Source organism: Cyprinus carpio, chromosome B16 (genome assembly GCF_018340385.1).
Source record: "Cyprinus carpio isolate SPL01 chromosome B16, ASM1834038v1, whole genome shotgun sequence".
Lineage (NCBI taxonomy): Eukaryota > Metazoa > Chordata > Actinopteri > Cypriniformes > Cyprinidae > Cyprinus > Cyprinus carpio.
In genome coordinates this window covers 9,148,079-9,169,645 of record NC_056612.1, presented here as the reverse complement: position 1 = coordinate 9,169,645, position 21,567 = coordinate 9,148,079, and the positions used below count along the sequence as shown (strand labels likewise).

Below are 21,567 nucleotides of genomic sequence, written 5' to 3'. Positions count from 1 at the left end.
TTTGTACCTCCCAATACTGTTGATTTTATTGGAGAACACATAGTTCATTATAAATATGACATTATAAATACTGATAAATACTGATAAATTACTGACACTCTTTTAGCCCAGTAAAAATGTTTAACATCAAACAGCTTTGTCATCGTTGCAGTAGAATCACCAGGGGAAATATACTGGGCCCCTAGGTCTCAAAGAATAAAAAGAGAGAAACAGAGACACTACCCAGTATCGTTAAGTTCTAAAATAGCTTGTGTGATTCGACCATTTTGAAGTGTCTTAACCGTGCATTATATGTGCTGTATATGTCTGTGTTTTAAAAATGATTGTGCTTTCCCTTTTACTGAATCTGCATCTCAGCAGTCAGACACTCAGGACAGGTCCATGAATAATACATTGCCTTGGCTGAGCAGTTTTCACAGAGTGAGAGAGAGCGAGAGAGAGGTGACGTATTCCACAAAGGATTTTTTCTTGTCATACAACTCTGCCCTCGACTATTCCACAGAAATATTCGAAAAATCTTTGCCTCACAGACTGCTCTTTATGAAACATAATCTTCCTCTGTTTGCACATACAACACAGGCACATAGTCTCTCCTTCCCTGCTGTTATATATCATTTGTGCATACACACACACACACAAACAGACAAAATCCTATAGTGTCAGACCCCTTAGAGTGAAATATAAGCCCCTCACCAGCCCTGCTATCTGTCTTGCTGCCTGTAATAGTCTGCCTCTGTTCTCTGACGTTAGCTCTTGTTGCAGACATAAATAGAATATCTCTTCCCTCACTTCCATAAATCGCTCGTGTGGTGCAGCGAGACAGCTGTGGACCCCACAATACCTCCCTTTGCTTTTCTTCTCCTGTGTTGACATCCTATAATGTAAAGTCAAAGCCATATTACATTGTATTTTTTTTTTTATGTAACTGGTTTAGATCAGTTGAATGTGTTGGTCACCTCCAGCCTCTGAACCAATCAGTCTGTCGCCCTCCTTTGATATATTGCCCTTATATTGCCTTTGTCCTTCCCTCTCTCTCTCTCTCTCTCTCTCTCTCTCTCTCTCTCTGTCTGTGAGTGTGTTTATACACACCTATCAGTCCATTTGATTTAACCCCTCTCTCACATGTGAGACACCAGAGTTCTGCCTGCTTTGTTCTGACAAGATAAACTGGAATGCACACAAATCACATGAAGGACACAAACAACAACTTTAACAACTCTCTCCTCGGGGCCCAAAAGGTAAGAATAAAATGTCACCTTCGTATGTCATGGCAAGGTGAAATACATAGTGTGAGCGGTTTTTATTTCTAGAAGGTTCCAAGTGGGAAGAGAGTTTGTGGCGTTTGGACTCTTTCTAAAGAATAAAAAGAAAATCTGTTTTTTAGGACTGTGCAAACTATTCATAATCTAATTAGTGTGCTTATTAAGTGAGACTGTTGCACTACAAACTGTGCCTGTTTGTGTTTCAGGAGAAGCTTATTCAGGCAATTAAAAAGATCAAACATGAAATTGATGAATGTTACGAGGCTGAGAGGGAGGCTTTTGTGGACGCACTGCAGGTCGAGGTACTGCCTGATTTACCTTGATAATATTTATATGTGAAAAAATATGGTCTTTTCTTCACAACATCACTTTCTGGCTGAAATGGGAAAATAACTCACAAAACAAAAATATGATAGAGGTGATATGATATGTGATCACCCCTTGCAAAAATATATAGAACGCTTTTTTTTTTGTATATTCTAAACTTTTCTTCAGACCCCCAGTATTTTATAGCTTTTTATATGGCCTGTTCAGAAACGGTTGACATTAATATTTAAACAACCCTTGATGCATATCATGCTCTAATTTGGCATTTGGCATAGGTTCTACAAAACATACAGATCTACAGTATCTAAAACTCCTAATGAACAATTTCTGGTATTAAATTTGAGTAATAACTTCATTAGTAAGCTAATCTCAGCCTGCTCATTTTTCCAGAGTTATTTGTCTGTTATGTTATTAGTCTCTCTTCCTTCATGTTTCCCATTAAGTCATTAATGTCTCCTTTTTCCGCTCTTCCACAGAACAGATTTGAAGAGATAGAGCGTGAAATCCGAGCAGAGTTCCAAAACCTCCATCGTTTCCTGGATGAGGAGGAAGAGACGGATCTGGAACGGCTAAGCAAGGAAAGGGACAGACGAGTGAAGATCTTAAAAGAGCGAGAGAAAAAGATTGGCATGCAGAGTAGAGATCTAGAGAAAGCCATCGAGACGCTGAACTGCAAACTGCGGGAAGATGACAGCCCTAAACTTTTGAAGGTGGATTTCCATTTTAAGTTGTATAAACTAACAGACTAAGTAGTGAAATCTTTATCTTTAGGCTTTAAGTAGTGTAGTGACCTGCACCGGGAGAGTAATAAATCCTTATCCTCTATGGATTGTCTAATTAAAACAACGTTTTTATTTTATTTTATTATTGTGCGTTTAACTGTTATGAAATCATCTACTCTGACCGCATCACATATGTACTGTAAAATACTAACAGGGTTAGTCTCATAAGTCATGCAGCAGACACCCACAGAACATGCTAGATGCCATTTGACACTGTTCAGATCAAGTGCCTCTTTCATCACATGATTGAAAGAGTGAGGAATCTGAAGAGCTGACTGCTGCAATCAGGCAGAGAAACGTGTTTGAAATCTGAACATTCTTGCTCTAAACACTATATTTTTAAATCCATTTAGGAAATCAAAGAGCTCCTGAAAAGGCAAGTCTCTTTTTTATTTATTCTTTCTCACTTGGTCTCTAATTCTCATATAATCTTAATCACTGTTGTTACTTTTCTAATTCTGTTCACCATCTACCTCTGTTTTATTTTCATTGTTTTATTTTCATTAGATGTGAGGTGAATTTCATTCGTCCTCCCCCAATAGACAGCGAAATTCTCTCTGGTCAGTTTGTGGGGCCCATACAGTACCGGATCTGGAAACACATGAAAACATCCCTCTACCCAAGTACTAAGACTAAATTTTAAATTTTACTATTATTTAATAATAATAATAATTTAATATTATTTTATTACATACTAAAAAAAAAAAAATGTAATTCTCACTATAGGGGTGGTGGTTAGGTTCGTGCCAGGTACTCAAATCTTTTGAATCTTTTCATCAATGATTCATTAAGTCATTATTTCTGCAAGTTACATTGCCACCTGTTGGGAGATTTGTGTTATGAGACATTAAATGAAGTAATTCAATACTGAGTAGGTACAACACTTTTTAATTTAAACTTTCTTTGCAACTGTTAAAAACGTATGCTCTATTTAGTATGAATTTGGGTATTAGCTATAATTGAATTTCGTGTCCGCCATGTTGTTACTATCACATGACCTATAAATATTCTGAAGTATTTTATTTCGGACGAGTTCATTCAAGTCATTCAAATTCAAATCACTGATTTATTTAGTAAAGGTAGTATATGTTCAGTAGGTTTAATGTTTGAAATGCTACTTCAAAATGCTTCATAACATGCTGTTATGTCAATCGTTGAAAGAAGAAAAGCAGTCCATCAGAAGACTCTAAAAGATGAAAAATATAAGTTAATTTCAGAAAGAGTACAAGAATATTTCATTTCACAAACAAAACACCACTTCTATAGCCTAGTACTGTAAATCCCCGCTGAAAAACAAAATAGAAACCATCACAGAAATTGTTTTACTGGTTATAATGGGACTTGTGTTGGTTTTAATGTAAACTATAATGGGTTTCTGCTATTGGTCACCTTCTATTGGCGGCTTGTTAAAACCATTAAATCCTTATGGAATATGTCCCAAAAAAGCTGAAGTTAAAAGTTGATGGTTTGTAATGTTGTAGTGGAAACCATTAAAATTTATTTATTTAATGGTTTCTATTGTTTTTTGTTTTGTTTTTTTCAGCAGGGCTAAAATGTGTATTGTTTGTTACAGTAGGTGCTGTATGTAGGATTGACACTGAGTGGTTGAACTAGGTTTTGCAGTCCAAATTTAAAATATTGGAGAGGGTTTTTTTTTCACCTGGCCCCTCCTCCTCAGACTTGACGATCGCGCAGGTTGCCAGATTGATGACACAAACGGGAACTAGCGCACTTGACAACGAATGAAATTAAATACGCTGTGTTTTCCACCAACTGGCAACCTGGGGTGCCGAAATACAATTGGGTAAACTGGCAATGGGCAGGTTTCAGAAACCAAAACAAAGACCGACATTCCGGCCCAGGACACACATTTTCAAAGGAGAATAACTGACTGTTGCATTGTTTTTCAGATAAACAAGTATGTTAACTAAGCATGTTTCTTAAATATCTGCAAACATATTATGGTATTTTTATTCTTTAGTAGAGTCAAAAACTTATATACAGCACCTTTAAAAATACACAGATTACTGATTAATCTGATGTAAATCAATTCTGAATAACTTATTTGCATACACAGACATATCCACGTTGACTTTTGACCCTGAAACGGCGCATCCCCACTTAACCCTCTCTGCTGAGAAAAATTCAGTGACTTACGAGGAAGACAAGGTGCTGCCTAACGAGAACCCAGATGAAAGGAACCCAGATGAAAGGAACCCGAAGCGCTTCCACTTCTATTATTGCGTGATGGGTTCAGAGGCCTTCACTCATGGCCGTCATTACTGGGAGGTGGAGGTGAAAGGCAAAACCGCCTGGCGAGTGGGTGTGGCCAGAGCAGACATACCCCGTGGAGAGATGGACTCTTCCTCAACGTTAAACGGACTGTGGACACTGTCCCTCAGAAATGGCTCGATCACAGCCTGCACCCACCCAAAGCCCACAAAGGTGCTTTCATACACCCTCCCCATCCGCATCGGCATCTTCCTGGACTGTGATAAAGAGGAGGTTTCTTTCTACAATGCTGTCACCATGTCACCACTCTTCTCATTCTACATAGGGACTGTTCTAGTGCCGCTCTATCCATTCTACAACCCATGTGACACAGATGAAGGAAAGAACTATGCTCCTCTTTCCATATTTCATCCATCACTCTGAGGGATAGACATGGATGTTTGGTTTTACCACTTCCACTGCTGACACAGTTTGAAATGCTAAATTCTGATCACCTCAAAGCTTGGATGCCTGTAAAGCTAGAGAGAGTTTTTTTTTCATGTAGTTGTGTTTGGCTGATCTGTTTAAGTAACACTAAACAGTGGCTGTATCCCAAATCACCCCCTATACCATCATTCACTATTCATTACTCCACTAACATACTTCACTGAATAAATGTAAGAAATTGAAGGGATAGTTCATCCAAAAATGAACATTTTGTCATGATTTACTCACTCTCATTTCGTTCCAAACCTGTATGAATTTCTTTCTTTCGTTGAACATAAAAGAAGATATTTTGAAGAATGCTGGACAGCAAACAGTTGATGGTTCCCATTGACTTTCCATAGTATTTTTTTCCCTTCTATGGAAGTCAATGGGGACCTGTATGGTTCTTCAAAATATCTTCTTTTGTGTTCAACATATGAAAGAAACTTACACAGGTTTGGAACGACATGAGGGTGTGTAAATGATGAAAACATTAAAATTTTGGGGTGAACTATTCCTTTAAGTGGGCAAATTCGAAATCTGAATGAGCTCAAAGTGCCAATTTCTTCAAGGATATTCTCTAGCGGCTAGTAGGTTCCTTGAGTATACTTTGGTTGTCCATTTGTTATTTAGGTGCATTATGGGATTAAATGAGTACACTCTATAAACTTTTAGACATCATTTCAAATATTTCACCATATAAGGGTATGGGGTGACTTCATACACAGCCAGTGAGATTTGCTCGAGTCAGTTTATGTTATCCATTCAGTTCAGGATCTGAGATTAGACGCTGAGATTAGATTTTTGCAGTGTAATTCTTTATAGAACAAATATTTCTTACACATAAGGAATATTTCTCTCAGAAATGAAAATTCTGTCATTATTCATTTGTTTCAAAACTGTATGCCATTATGGATTGATGTCACAATGTTGATTAAGAGACTCGAGAAAATCAGTGAGCTTTGATTTTTATTGATGTCTTGCATGCACCATATCTGATTTGAGAGCTGCAGAGGAGATGAAGATAGTGCATGACTCACATGGAAAACATTTATAGTGCTTTTCTGTCCTTTTTGAAACTTGACAGGCTGTGGTCACAGTGAACTATCGATGTGTAAAAATAAAATAAATAGCAAAAAACCAATAAAAATGTATTGAAAAAATATGAGTTTGGAATGCTGGATCTTATCTAATCTCAAAAGCTAAGCAGAGTTTGGCTCGTTTAGTAGATACCAGGTGCTTTATCTTCGGGTGGCATTTTGGCTCAGTGTTAACCTTCACAGTAAGAAGGTGCCTGGTTTGAGTCCCAGCTAAGTCAGGAGGCCTTTCTGTGTGGAGTTTGAATGTTCTGCCTGTGTGGCTTATTTCCGGGTGCTCTGTAATGGACTGACCATCTGTCCAGGGTGTTTTCCTGCCTTTAGCCCAAAATGCTGGGTGGGCTCCAGCATCTCCGTGACCCTACACAGGACAAACTGTTTGGAGAATGGAAGGATGGAGCTTGGAATGACATAAGGGTGAATAAATAATAATATCATTTTCATTTGGGAGTGAACTATTTCGATTTATTTTGATAAATTTGTATGCAAATAAATAAAATCCATTTCATTTATCATGCAAACTGTTTGAAAGTCACTTTTGTGCATGTATTGTATCGTAATAAGTGTACTTGCACAATAAAATAGAAAGCCATGAAAAAATAAAAAATGAATTACATTTATCTGCCTGTTGACATACTATTAAAAGCAACTGTTTACCATTACTTGTCTATAAATAAGCTAGAAAGGTCTGTTGCATATGCCAGCTATGTGCTGTTGGAGTGACAAAACAAAAGAGGGAGGGTATCTCTGTACCCTGCCAGCAACAGGCCGGGGAGAAGGGAAGGAAAAAGCTAGAGAGACAGATGAGTGACTTTGAATCTTTTTCTTTTTTTTTGCAAATGTCTCACAGCTACAGGAGAGCCATGTCAGAGTGTCTTTATAACTGCTGCGTCAAGGGTGTGAGGAGAAAAAACAACACACTTTGAAACATTTTTACATCATTTATTATCATTTGTAGGCATGAAATAAAGGAAGTAGCACTTCTTTACAAAATGTTTATGTGTTTGTGCAAAAAGGAAGAACGGGGACTAATAAACTGTAGAGCATCACTCAGGTGGAATAAGGAGAGGAAAAGAGAGGCAGAAACCTCTTATGCATGCACCTGTGGGACACAACTGCACGTTGAGTTTACGTAAAACACACACAACACCACAGGATACTTGGGTTTCTCATACTCTATACATTCTCACCGCTCATTTTCCTCACTCTTCAGAGATAATCCACACCCACTGAATTCTGAGTTTTGATTAAAGGGAAAGGTTCATCCAAAAATTAAAAGTTTTTTGTTTAATCACCCTCATGTTTTTTCAAACCTGTAAGACTTTCTTTTGTGGAAAGTTTCAATTGTTTTTGTCCATATTATGAAAGACAGTGGAGTTTTAAAAAAACACTAATTTCATTGTATGGACAAAATAAATTTTTTTTGAACGAAATGAAATGAAATTCTAAAATTTTCTTTTCTGGATGAACTATCCCTTTAATGCCCTTTAGAATGTTTTCGACTAATCAGGTCTAACCAATGGAATGGAAAGATATAGGGTGACATATAGAATGCAACATTTTCAGTGACATCCATAGCAATGGAATTATCCAATCAGAGACCTGCAGAGCCGTGCAATACATGAAAATCAGAGTACTTTTAGACGTCTACACACTACCTCCTACATATGCATGACCACACTAGCACAGACGGACACTATGGGAGCATAACTCTATAGCATGCAATGACAGACTGCACTGACGATGCACCTTTACATTAGTGTCTGGATTTTGTAAAAAGCTTTGAGCAAGGAAAAGTGCTATATAAACTGAATTACTATTCCATTGGTGTAGCCTTGAGCGCTGACTAAATCAAAGTGACCTGTAACACAGCTATCTTAGTATCAAAACAGATAGCAGTTACCACTAGACAGCACGGAGTCCGTTCTGATAGAAATCTTGCACTGTGCACTCCCTTAAATTGAATCTGAATTTAATACCACTTAAAAAGGAACAGCAATTACCAGCCAGCCGGGGAGAAAAAGGACATAGTTAATTGTATTGAAATGACAGCTATCCAATGGAGTTTCTTGCTAACACACTGACACACACACAAACATACTCACATGCACTTGTAGAAACACATACAGGCCTCCTGATGTTGCCAATGATGAATAACATCTATAATCTCTCTTCATAAATACCAAATTTCACCCACATACATACAACACAAGCATCAACACACAAAATACAAAAACAGACAGTAATCATGTCATTATACAAGACTAATATCAGTGGCAGTGTCCTGAAGGGTAGCGAATATCTTAAGCACGATAAGACACTCTGATGATTTAGGGAGTGATCAGAGGAAAATTGATTTTGCCTGGAAACCTGTGTAATGTGCATTACCGGGATGCACTTAAAAGTGACATCATTTGCTGGAGATAAAAGTAAGGGCATGTGAAATCAAGCTCACGCTTAACAGCCAATGGGATTAGCTGAAGGGAGCATGACAATTATGCTACACTAGGTTCATAGGTTTTGTATTGTATAAATCTCCTCCTGTCTGCCTGCCTGTAAATCATTCTGAGAAACTAAAGAATCTGGCACTTGACGACCAAACTACAGAATCTCACAATACATACTTCAAAACAAGTTATTATTATGCATGTGTACATGTATCAGTGTGTATCTGCAATTTTTTTTTTATATTGCTTAGATGTTCTTCAATACAGACTCTCTCTCTCACACCAAACAGAGAGAGTGGGATGGGGGGTAACTTTAAGGGTGGACTCAGTATTTTTTTTTTTAAGTTTTACCGCTAAATAAATTAATAACACTTCTGAAATATGTTTTAATATCTGCCCAAACAGCTGTTTTGTTTTACATTGAGTGGGTCACCTCATAGGTTCCGCCATGTTGAAATCACATGACTAGCTGAATACTGCTTTATCTCTTTATCTCGAAGACCCCTCTTATTATTGGATACTTTCATTCATTATAAACTGATCACAGCTGACTGCAAAAAGCGCATTTCTACAATGGTATTTGTAACCTAAAACTATTGGTTTCACATTATTCTACCTCCACACCACTAAGTGTCAGTGTAGGTCCAAGACCAGTGTCCAATCAACCAGTGCAACACACAAAAATTACTGAGTGCATCTTTAACATCACAAAATATGGTTCAGGTTTGCTTATAAGCCATTTTGAGTCAGATTTATTAACTATGTATCAAATTTTGTTTTGTCATGGATATATCATCATTTTATGTTTTAATGCTACAGTGCTCCTATGGTTATGACATCTAGGGTTTGTGATATTTACATTATGAGATGTGACACTAAGACTATATGGCTTTCAAGTGACATTTCCTTGCACTGATATTAAAACAGCTGTTAAAGGCTGAGAAAGAACAAGGCCATTTTCAGAGATTTGTGGGAAAGGCATTGCCAAATATCTGATTGAGTTTTGTAAACCTTTGATTGTATTTCAAACCTTGTGCTTTGCCAAAAATCTACATTTTTTATTTATCTAATGTCAACACACATTGCAATGTTGTTTAATTAGTGGTTTAGTACTTTAGTCAGGCTTAAATGTGAGGTAGTGATCATCTTCAGTTAGAAAATCTACCCACAAACCCCCAGTCTATCAGATCTGCCCACACTTCAAGACGTTGATACGAATATGGAATTAGCTACCATCCCCACTACTCACTGTGATTTAACATCAGCTCCCACAGATGTTAACACAATGGTAGGAGTGGGTTCCTGGACTCATGCAACATTAACAGGCAGTGGTGTTCAGGTTCTACCGGAGGCACCAGGAATATATGTAAACTGATATGTGAGACTGTATTGTCTTACAACTATGACTATAAATCCAGAATTATTTGTGGAACATTGTAGCAACACAAACAATCTAGATCTTCTCTAGAAGTCTATGTCCACTTGCTCATCATGCAAATTTAACTACAGAAGACATTCTGGGGTTAATTCTCTGCTTGCTCCAATTTCACACACTGCATTTTGGTATAAAAAAGTGTCTTATTCACTAACCTCCTGCAATCACTGCCATTATTTTCAACTCAAACACACCTGGTTTTTCTGTAATTTGTCGTTTGAGTAAATTCTTGATTGCTGGATTAATTCATCATATGTGTGCTACTTAGAACACTTTTTTACAATTTAGAAAGCCAATTCAGGTGTTTATATCACAGTGGTGGAAGGATTCTGTAAGGTGTCAGTAAAAGTACAGCATATTGCAGTAGTCTGCTGCAGCCTCCAAAACTGAGCACTCACTCAATATTTTGTCGCATTTTCCTCTTTGCCTGATTTGCATAATTGCTTTTGTGAAGCACCAAAATGGTGCAAGGATCAATTCATTCCAATCACAATGCACCAGAAAACTCATTAATGATGGAGACAGCCTCACTATTTAGATATATCAGACACTCAATGAAGCAAACCTGTTTACATATACTGTTGCCAAGAATACAGAAATGTTTTTAACTTCATGGAAAGATTTCAACAGCAATATTTTTTGATACTGACTGAACAGGACATGTGCACTGTCACATCTCTGGACAAGAACATCCATAGGTTGGATTGATAGAAGAAGATTCTCAAAAATGTCCTCCAGGCACAGAGTCACAGATTAGTTTATGAAGGATTGTGTTTTTTTTTTTGTGTTTTTTTTTGGTATGGTATCAAATGGTATTTCTTCCTTCTGCTTTGCACTTCTGTAGTTTCCTCATTCATCTCCCTGGTCAAAATGACATGTTGACTTGCATGGGTCAAAGTTATACATGATTTTTCCACTTTTCCAGTCCTCTGACAGTATCAGTCCAGCTATTTGGATTCTCCGACTGGCCAAATTGGAGCAGAAATGATCTCATAAAGAATGAAAATGATTAATGTCCCATGTTCCTGTGTGCCTTTCCCCAAATTCAACCACAATAACTTGGATTACAGAACCGATAATATAATTTATGTTCTCAATATCTTCATGCAGTGATGTATTTTTTCTGTGAAGGGAGATTTGTCTTTGTACACTTTCTTGGAATATCCCAGACCGCCTCCCTCAATCTGTATTAAATTAGCCAGTGGTGTGAGGTTGGAAATGCTTCTTCTCTGGAACTCTGCTACAAGGTGATTACATATTAGTAAACTGAGTGGATTTACAGTGGATCTTTCTATTTATGCATGTTAATTGTATTAAAAGTGAGACTCAAAAGACTGAGGAACCCACCCCCTTAGAAAGTCATTTAGCTCTTCTTTGTTGTTAAGTCTAGTGTCTGGATTGTCTGTGGTGGTTAATACACTAGGAGGAGGCAGGAACGAGGCTATAGTTTCAATCTCAGTTGGTGGCAGCTCCATCAGTGCTTGAAGGTGGTGCACTGTCATTGGGGGCAGCCGAGTCTAGCCCTCCGCTGGAGATGAGCTCAGGAGTTTTAACTGAGCTTTTCCCAGTATCAGGGGTTTTGGGAGGGGTTGTGCCCTTCACATCCAGCCCAGGAGATATGGGTGCACTCGGCTCCGACTCGATGTCAGCCTTGGATTCGGGAGTACCATTTGTGGTTGGTTTTGAGTCGAGAATCTGTGAGGCTGGTGGTTTAGACTGTGGAGTAGGTGAACTTGGTTTAGGCTCAGGAGAAACCAGTTTAGGATCCGGAGTCTTGGGATCGGGTATTGGGCTCGCAGCGGGTTTCTGTTCAGGAGTGCCAACTTTAGCTGGTGGGGGTTCAGGAGTAGGTGAAACTGCTGGTTTGGCATCTGGAGTAACGGCTGGTTTTGCATCAGGAGTTGGTGTTACTGCTTTTGGAGGTTCAGGGGTTGGACTTGGAATTGGTTTAACTTCAGTTGTTGGTTTCGGATCAGGTGTCACAGGGTGCTTGGGTTCTGGTGATGGGCTTAAGGTCGGTTTTGTTTCAGGTGTAGCAGCGGGTTTGGGTTCAGGTGTTGGTGTGACCGCAGGCTTGGGTTCAGGTTCAGGTGTTACTGGTGGTTTTGGTTCGGGAGAAGGTGGAGGAGGAGCAGTCGACTTGGCCACAGGTGCTGGTTTCAGATCAGTGGTTGGTGCTGGTTTTTGAGGTGAGGGGGCTGTCTTTGACTCTGGAGCTTGGTTGGGAACAGCTTTAACATCAGGGGCAGCAGAGGAACTCAATACATCAGAATCTGCTATGGCTGCTGTTGGGGCATCAGTGTCACTGTCAAGGGGGAGCCCAGTGGTATTAAATCCCACTCCAGAGTCACTAGTCTCCATGTTCCTCTCTTGAAGGCTTGGCTCTTTAGTAGACACCTCCAAACCCTGAGGAACATACTCAGAACTTAGCGTTCATAGAGCATTTTCACAACAAAATTCAGCATTTTATATAGAACAAATGCTTGGTGTTTAGGTATACAGACATCTTTTAGCTTTCGGGTGCTCACCTTAATGCTGACCTCTGTGCTCTGTGATTTCTCAGTGATGTCTTCTTTTTGTGACAGGGCCGGGGCTTCCTCATTCTGATGGGTACAGGCATCTTTGACAACCTGCAAAAAATATGAGCAAAGTGTTTAGTGTGTAAAACATTTTTCTTTCTCCTTTCATGTTGAAGAAGAAAAGAAATACAAATGTAAAGCATAAGGGAAATGTTTGTACTTCACATTTCTTACATATTGACACTTCAGCATAATTATTCAAGTCATTTAATATATTGTAACTTTTTTGCCATACAGTATTCACAGAAATACCCCACTCCCTTTTGGCTTTGACCATTTTCATCTTTCATACAAACACATAATAATAAAGATTGATAAATAAAAATGAAAACTGAAACGAACCTCATTTGTTTGGAGATGCCACTTATTTTGTATCTTATATTTTGCATCAAATGCATTGACATTAGATTGGTGGTAAGATAGGTGGTAAAAATGACATTGATTTTGGTGGTAAGATAGGTGGTAAATACCTGTCTGAAGGCATCTCCCTCCACTTTGCCTGCATTCTGGGCTTTCTCCTCAATGGCTCTGGCCTTTGCTGCACGTTTGCGTATCTTCACCAAACATGACACCAAGCACACCAACAGCAGCAGCACCAACAATGCTACCAGAGCAATGATGGCAATGTAGAGTTTTGGAAGCCTGTAAGCTGAGAGAGGAAGATAGACATAATTAAGTCCAAAGCATGAAAGTTAAATGAACTATTCATTTCATTTCCCTTTGTCACAATGCATGTCCTCACGTTCTATCTCCAGGTGGACAACCGACACTAGGAATCCCTGCTGGTCAGTCACACTGAAAACTCCGGCATCGCTGGCCCTCACATCCGTCAGAAGACACAAAGAATCTTCCAAAGAGAGACGACCCTCAAGATCCACGTTAGGAGGCAGGCTGAGCTCTCCGTTATCCATAATCAAATACTTATGTTTATCAGACTGAGGGATGTACAGAAGGCGAGCTAAAGAGCTATTCATGTGCAGGTTGATTTTCAGAGTGCCACCGTATAAAAGGGTCGCAAATATCTGATGTGCTGGTAGAAAGAATGAAGCAAAGCTGTTACTAGAGCTGAGATGATGTCATGAGAGCTAAGAAAGGAAAAAAAGAATCAGCAGGCAGGAGAAAGCATAAATATTTTAGAGAATAAATGCTGCGGGCAGAAAATGACAGACTCTATTCCATCTGTCTCTCTTCCTCTCTTTGTCCTTCCCCTACTATCCCTTCTTTTTGTTTTATTATGTACCTGAAGAGTTCTCCACTGACCGTACACTTTTAAAAATAAAAGTTATTTATTGGCATCAATGGTTCCAAGGAGAACTTTTAACATCTATGAAAGCTTTCCATTGCACAACAAGTTCTTTATAGTGGAAAATAATTCTTGTTCTTTACACTACACACCTACATTAGTTTCAAATATCTCACATCACTCTGCGGCCTCTTTCTCTTCATGAAATCAAATAATATCACCACAGATCAATACTTCCATTTATTTATAGACATGTAATGTGCGGGAAAATGTACAGCTATTTGGTTATTAGTGCAAAATAAATATCTCATTAGAATGATACAAGACTCCTATTCATAGCCTATGGGTTTATTTTTAGATTATTTGTTTTATTATCCTTCACATATTTTATTTCTCCTTCAAAATGTCCTCCATAGCTAATCATATATTAATATTGTATCACAATTACAATTATTATTACAATTATTGCTGTACTTGTTTCAGTCAGAAGGTCAGGATTAGGACATTAATATGTTACTTGAAAATAATATAAGTGCATGTTTTCCCTTCACTCTTCTTCCCACTCTCACCTTTCACGTTCAGGCAGATCTTCTTTTGGATTTTCCCGATGGAATCACTAAAGGTGTAACTGCCTTCATCAGCCCCTGTAACGGCACGCAAAGTGAACTTTTGAGGAGTGATCTCAACGCGGTCCTGGTAATTCTCCTTGAGCGTTCCATCAGCATTCAGCAGGTCATCAGCTGGCAATGACGTCTGATTGGCCTCAACGGTGCTGTGGCGAAAGCCCACACGCACTGACTCCGAGATATTATGCAGCAATACATGAAAATCTAAGCCGTACCTAACAATGACCTCATTAGAGCAATCTGAAAAAAATGAGGGAGAGAAAGAAGAGGAAGCCATGAGATAAATGAGAACTATTAGATAAACTACTATATACACTGAAATGAACCTAAAGTAGCATGAACAATTGTTAGTTCTTAATACATCAATTGTCTGTACTTCACATTAAAATTGGTATTTTGGTCTGTCCCGTGTCAGATGTAGATGCCAGACCTTCTCGACTGTATCCAATAAAATCAATACAGCGTCATGTTTTTACACATCCAATAAATTGACATTCAAAACAACTTTTGATTATTAAATTTAAACTCCACATTTTGGAACATCTTTCGCATATTTCTACAGTATTATGAGAAGTAAATCATTAAATTCCATTTTCACATTTTTGTTAGTTGGTCAAGTAGAACCATCAACCTTGTTTGCCAAGTTTTTGTAAGAAATTGTCAAATTAATATTTTCTTTAAATTATGGGAAATATATGTTTAGCAGTAACTACAAACCAGCATATAATGAATGACAGCTCTGCTATATTCTTTTTTATTTTAATCAGCTTTATCTGTTTAATTTTAACATTTATCTAATATTTATTAGAAAAAAAGACATTGCATTTTATCTGTTTAATTTTAACGTTATCTAATGTTTATTAGAAAAAAAGACCCCATAGAAAATAAACAGAAAATAAAACAGCTCATATCACCAGCTCAGTCTGACTTTCCTAAGCACCTAAGACCTTCCTTTCTTTGACTAATTGTTGAAAGAAAAAAGGCCAAGTGCCAGTAAGCACAGCTGATAATGAAAGAAACAGATAGTTGGGTAGAGAGAAAGAAGGATCTTTAGGTAGAGAAGAACGGAAGGCAACCAGTGTGGCTTGACAGAGCTACAATTACTGTAGCAGGTCATTAAACCTCCCTTACTGTTCACCACAAGACTTTCTATAATAATGGAAGTCACTCAGAGCTATTCTAGTGCGTATGTGTGCACATCCAATTTAGTGTACAAGCTGCTGTACAAAATGTGCGAACAATTTTTTGGTAAATTATGCAGTACCTCTAACATAGAGTGTGATGTGTGTAATGTCCTCTGGATTTTGGTTAGATTTGATGGTGTAGACTCCTTCATCACTTTCTCCAACATTCTCCAGGATCAGGTGGCTCGAAGCAGAGTTGAGTTTGGCACGGAGATCCACCACCTTTCCAGAACTCATCAGCCGCTTCTCATGACCTGGGCCATATGAAGGCCTGAACGTCACGTCAGCTCCATCGGCCGGCACGAGGATGTGGAAGTCTTCCCCAAAAAATAGAGTCTGAGACATCTCTTGGGCTAAAAGAAACACAAATATTTTTGTTAAAGCTGCTTCTTTTTGTTATTAATAAACAACAAATATTCAAAAGTGACTTGTGTTTATCTTTTACCTTTCAAAGTTGCAGAGAATGCTAAAAAGCCAAAAAGAAAAGCACCAGTGTTTAGATTAAAACAAACACATTCATTAACAGCATAATGTGACATCAGCTACAGTAGTCAAATCATACAGAAACTGACCATGTACTTAAATTTTATGCAATATTTGCATATTCATTATTACTACATTTAGATTCATTCTTTTGTATTTGGATAATTTGTTTTATTTATTTATTTAATAGGGACAGTGCTCATTAATCATCAGTCAAAATACTGTAAATAAGCCAAAATTAGCCCAAAAGGCTAATTTTCATCTTTTGCCCCTTAACGGATTTTAAAAAAGGCAACCCACTTAACACAAGTAACAAGACACATTGGTTTCACCATTTCATATAGTCTGATATTTTTTATATATAAATATGACAATTCATTGGGAAAGACATTTTTAAAAGTTTATTAGAATATTTGGTCCCACTTTATATTAAGTGGCCTTAACTACTGTGTACTTACATTGAAAGTGTAACTAAACCCCTGGTCAGAGCCTGACTCCACCCACTGGCAATATTTGAAAAATGCTGAAAAGTGGGCAGAGAGCAGCGGAGATAGAGGGGGCGAACCAAGGGCGGGGCTGAGCGGGTGGGGCGTGAACCTGAGACCCGCAGTAATGGATTAATTGACATCTGCTGTCAGAGTTGCTAAAATGGAGAGTGACTGTAGTGACGCAAGTAGCTTTGCAACAGAGCGTTCATTTGAAGTAGAGGACTTTTCTCCCTCACCTTCACCTGAAGTGGAGGTTGTCGAGGTGTCTGTGGACACAGGGCCAGGGCCTGAGCCATATCAATTCTAGCCGCTGGCTCAAACTGAGGTCGCGATCGGCTGAGGTTGCGATCGGCATCTGACTCGCTACAGTGATTTGACGGAACAAGATGGTTTTATACTGCCAAGGGCGTGGTAGCTCGTACCAAGGGCGTGGTGAGCTGGAAACTGCTCACGTCACCTGCCACCGCTTACGTCACGTACCACCGCAAACATCCAATTGGTTAATTTAATTTTTGTAGCCACCATTCAACCTGAAGAGGGCAGCACTCAGACGTTTTTACACCATATATTGTAGAATTAAAACACTTTATACTCAAATGTCAAAAAAGTTACTCGAATCAATGAACACCACTAATAAAGCCCCATTCTTACAGATCATTAACTAAAAAAAGTTGGTTTAGGGTTTAGTTACCCTTTAAATTAATAATTCGGTACAATGCACTTATTGTGTACATACATACATGTTTTTACATTGTGTTTATATAAATATTTTTTAAATACCTGTAATTGCATCAGGTAATTAATTTCTGTAATTACGTGTGTAATTAGACCCTTACACCTTAAACCTACCCATACCACCAAACCTGACCCTAACCTTACCCATATCCCACCTGCAATACAATATGAACACAATAAGTAGATTGCACTTGTTTTTTGATAGCAGTAAAGGCCCCTTAATATAAAGTGGGACCGAATATTCCAAAGATTTAAAGAGCATTTTTAGTGAACAAATGCCATTTGGTAATCGTAAAAGTACAAATATTAACTTTTCAAATCACGTGTAATAATTTACTGTCTTTTTTGGAAATATGACCACACATTTCAGCTTTGAGTTTTGGGTTGAAATTCCGATCTACAAGTTATGAAAACTACAGCTTTGTATCAGAAAATGAAATATGGCTAATATACCCATTAGAGATGGCACTTTTAATACCCCGATCATATTGGGTCAGATATTCATTATATAACTAAAAGCTATGTACGTATGGTAGATAAAAAAAAAAAAATCTACAATAGCTATTAGCATGTCAGAGCCACTGACCTTAACATTTCAGTACAAAAAAACAACACTTATGTAATGTTGATAATGATACAGATCAAGCACTGAATGGATTTACAAGGAATCTTTCTTACCTGAGTAAAACAGCATGCTTAAGATGAGCAGCCTCAGATTCTGCATACTGGCTCTGGAAACATTTACACATGGAAATGCATTTACATTCAAAGAGGATTAAAATTATAAACAACGACATTGTGAATGTGTAAGTTTCAGTTTCACTGGTGTGTTGCTAAAGGTTTCTCACATTCCAGCTAGACAAAAAGTATAAAACTGATAAAAATGTCAGATTATTGGCAAATGGACACAGATCAATTGAGTGCTTTGATGTGGAGTGGTGAATAGGGTGTAACTGTAAAACAGTTTACTTTATGTTAATGTTAGACAGATGTCTATGGCTCTGTTTTACAGCTTTTATGGCTGATGTGTCAGCTCTGGCTTAGATCATCAGACCATGGATATAAAAGGGCTCTGTTGACAAATGAGCCTCTTTAAAGAGCTATTTACTTGTCAGTAATTGTGGGTTTATTGGCTTGTCTTGTGCATTGCACAAGCAACATTGATCTGGATTCTCAGAGGGATTTATAATAAATAATAAGCAACAGTCTTGATTCAGTTATTTTATTATTCAGATTCCCAGTTAAGTATAAATGGAATGAGAAGCATATGACATTAACTGGGTGGATTATTTTCTTCATAATCAGAAGGAGATTTAATGACTAAAGACATTAAAAATGTGAGAGAAGCTGGTTTGTTCTACCAAAAGTCTCTCTCTGATGTTTAAAACTAAATAGTGTGTTTTAATTCGGCAGAAAATGCAGAACTTTCTTTTCAGAGCAGATTCAATGTGGGCGTACTCATAACTACTATTTTATACTATTTTTTATGGGGTTTGGAAAAAAAACATTTAGCCAATTAAACATTTTGGAGTAAAAGATAAAATAAATATATTCACTATAGAAATTAAAATCTATTATTATTTTTTTTATTACATTTACTGGCCTGGAAATCCCCCCCCCCCCCCCCCCCCCAATTTTTTTTTATTTTTTTTTATTTTTTTTAACTTACCTATTTTAGATTTTCTAAAATATTTTCACATTTTTTTTCTGTAACAACACTCATGTAATGTTGATACAGAAACACTTCTGGGGGACAAATTATAATTTGTGCTAAACTTACTGTTGATACAGAAACACTTCTGGGGGTTTATTTATATTTTGTTTTAAAACAACATAAATGCTGACCATAAGTGCTGCACAACATACCAAACAAAACATCCATTGTACAATACAATTTAAAGACTAATAATAAGATGTGAAAAGAAAGCAAAACAAAAATAATAGAATTAAGACCGGAAACATCATGCAATTTAAAACAATGTTTAAGACTAAAAAAATAATAATATTAATTTAATAATTAATATCAAATTACACATATGCCTGAGAAAAAAAAAAGTTTTAAGAGAAGATTTAAATGCAAAAAAAAAAAAAAAAACCACTTGGGTTAAATTTTAATTTGTGGTCTATATAAATTATAATTCATTTTAATTTTATTATAGGTGGTATAATGGTAGGTATGATGTATGGTAATCTGTAATGTGGAAATATTAGGACAAACACATTAATTCACAGTCTGAAAGAAGCCAACACTTCACACATAATGACACAGAAAGAATCCTAAGAAAACCTTTGCCAGTCCAGACATATTAGAGAGTGAAAAAAAAAGCATTCAGAACAGCAGACATGCATTTAGGCCATTCAGTAATTTCATAACAGACTTCTGCCCAGACACTCACTCAACTATTGCATTTTTATTGCCATTCAATTGCAAAAATGAGAAAAACAGCAAATGAGGATATCTCTCTCTCTCTCTCGAAAAACTGAACACATGTACTGATGTGTAAATGCATCAGCACTATGATAGTTTCATATGGACAAAGTGCCATCTGGTCCACTTACATGCTTTCACTCTCTCTCTTTCTCTCAGTATGACACCTCTCACAGCAAGCTCACAGTTCCTCTTCTATAAGACACAGCATGCATAAAACATGGACAACATGAAGGTAGAAATGCCGATCGGGCGACAGGATGCTCACATACAAAATTCTTTTCTCCTGAGCACAATACAAATGATGAATAGGAGCTCAAATCAACCTGCTGCAGATATATGAACTGCAATATTACATATTGGTAAATTATGCCAGTAGCAAGCTGTGTAAACCAGGGAAATAAAAAGAGATGAATAGGAGCTCAGGGAAATCAACTTCAACCTTTGGAAAGGTGCTGTACCAAATTCATAAGGTTATTGATGTTAGAAGCAGGTCATCTCCTAAGAGACCAGGATGGGGCATCTGGTAATTACTCCCAGATCATTCAGACCTATTTGACTACACTATCTCTTGGAACATAATCTATTTTAAAGCCTTGAATTAGATCAGTTCGAGGCGATACTGTAGTTAAAAGGGTCTGATATATGACATGAAAGGCGATGAGATCATGGCTGTGTCTCACAACCTAGTGAGCTGACTACCTAGGCTCCGTTTTAAGGCATCATAATGGTTGAGAATATGGCGTATAGTTAAGCATCTGAAAGGGATTTGAGACACAGTCCATGTGTGTTATAAGCGGCGGGGGCGGCGGCAGCTCACATCTCCCCTCTATTTCTGACGAAAACCTTGTGTTATGATCTTTTCCCCCTCCCAATCATAAAACTATTTGCCAGTCAAACAAATTTTCTGTCGGTCACAGCTGAGAAAGATCGCCTACACATGTAGGGGTTATGATGGTGCACAGACGACAAAATGATGCAGTACCGGCAAAATGAGCTGTGCACTCCCTGAGAATATAAAATCGACATTATTAATGTTATTATTAAAATGATAGTTATAGCTTATCGCGATAAATATATCTATAATGATAATATTTGCTCTCATCCTTAATGTTCATGTAATTTAATCTCAATGCGTATTTTAAAAGCAACATTTTATGTTAATACAGGATTCTCGAGCTTGACGGGGCATTTAATGTGATGCTATGCAGAAACGAGCGCGAATCTATTCTTCAACAAGCCAAAATGCTCTTCTGAATGACCAAATATGCATCTTACTCCTTATTTTATTCGCATTCCAACAGCAAACCGCAACTTTATCAAATCGGAAAAGTACCAGACGAAGCAGAAACTGCATAATTTAACCCTTCAATTCCTGCAAGCCAAAGCCAGCTGCCCATTTATGACATCTCTGCCGCAAAATTGACATTCTTCCTTACCGTGTTCACCGCTCACCTCCAATACCCTCCTCAGCTGATAGTCTGTAATAGAAGGAAATTCCGTTATTCGTTCCTTTCAGCTTCCTATCTATCTCGAAGATCACTTGAGGACTAAGATGCACCTTAGGAATCTGTCCGCTATCTTGCAGCGTCTCGAGTGCGGTCGGTAAAGCCCGGCGCTTCAACCCCTTATGGGCGTGTCAGCGGATCTGAACACACACAGCCAACCTTCGCAGAACCGACGTGAAGGTCTTTGAGGTGTTCTTCAGATCGATTCATCACTGAGACCAACGCCCTTGTGAATATAAATGTGCA

The 21,567-nt window shown here is 37.8% G+C and overlaps 2 protein-coding genes across 5 annotated transcripts; one reads left to right on the top strand and one right to left on the bottom strand.

Moving 5' to 3' along the window:
- Positions 1–1,058: 1,058 nt before the first annotated feature.
- On the top strand, positions 1,059–5,355 carry LOC109106494 (zinc-binding protein A33-like). Its single transcript, XM_042740554.1, has 6 exons — positions 1,059–1,238; positions 1,469–1,564; positions 2,066–2,299; positions 2,725–2,747; positions 2,879–2,994; positions 4,449–5,355. The coding sequence occupies exons 1-6, from the start codon at positions 1,173–1,175 to the stop codon at positions 5,024–5,026; spliced, it is 1,113 nt and encodes a 370-aa protein (XP_042596488.1). The 5' UTR covers positions 1,059–1,172; the 3' UTR covers positions 5,027–5,355.
- A 1,738-nt stretch (positions 5,356–7,093) lies between these two features.
- On the bottom strand, positions 7,094–21,510 carry LOC109106493. 4 transcript variants are annotated; one of them, XM_042740549.1, is made up of 11 exons: positions 21,375–21,510; positions 21,253–21,294; positions 19,945–20,008; positions 18,064–18,116; positions 16,125–16,145; positions 15,760–16,032; positions 14,439–14,735; positions 13,369–13,656; positions 13,097–13,275; positions 12,576–12,677; positions 7,094–12,453 (listed from the first exon to the last, which is right to left on the bottom strand). In XM_042740549.1, the coding sequence occupies exons 4-11, from the start codon at positions 18,107–18,109 to the stop codon at positions 11,503–11,505; spliced, it is 2,157 nt and encodes a 718-aa protein (XP_042596483.1). In that variant the 5' UTR covers positions 18,110–18,116; positions 19,945–20,008; positions 21,253–21,294; positions 21,375–21,510; the 3' UTR covers positions 7,094–11,502. The 4 variants fall into 4 exon arrangements, with proteins under 4 accessions (XP_042596483.1, XP_042596482.1, XP_042596484.1 ...); XM_042740548.1 differs by lacking the exon at positions 19,945–20,008; XM_042740550.1 differs by lacking the exon at positions 19,945–20,008 and having other exon boundaries at positions 21,269–21,497.
- Positions 21,511–21,567: the final 57 nt, after the last annotated feature.

Bases quoted from the DNA above. Each gene is read 5' to 3' on its own strand.
- LOC109106494 (XM_042740554.1), top strand. From the start codon at position 1,173: ATGCACACAAATCACATGAAGGACACAAACAACAACTTTAACAACTCT. The intron at 2,300-2,724 runs GTGGATTTCCAT...AAATCCATTTAG, and splicing joins ACAGCCCTAAACTTTTGAAG to GAAATCAAAGAGCTCCTGAA. The intron at 2,748-2,878 runs GCAAGTCTCTTT...TATTTTCATTAG, and splicing joins ATCAAAGAGCTCCTGAAAAG to ATGTGAGGTGAATTTCATTC.
- LOC109106493 (XM_042740549.1), bottom strand. From the start codon at position 18,109: ATGCAGAATCTGAGGCTGCTCATCTTAAGCATGCTGTTTTACTCAG. The intron at 13,276-13,368 runs GTGAGGACATGC...TTCCTCTCTCAG, and splicing joins TGTCCACCTGGAGATAGAAC to CTTACAGGCTTCCAAAACTC. The intron at 12,678-13,096 runs GTATTTACCACC...TATTTTTTGCAG, and splicing joins AGGGAGATGCCTTCAGACAG to GTTGTCAAAGATGCCTGTAC.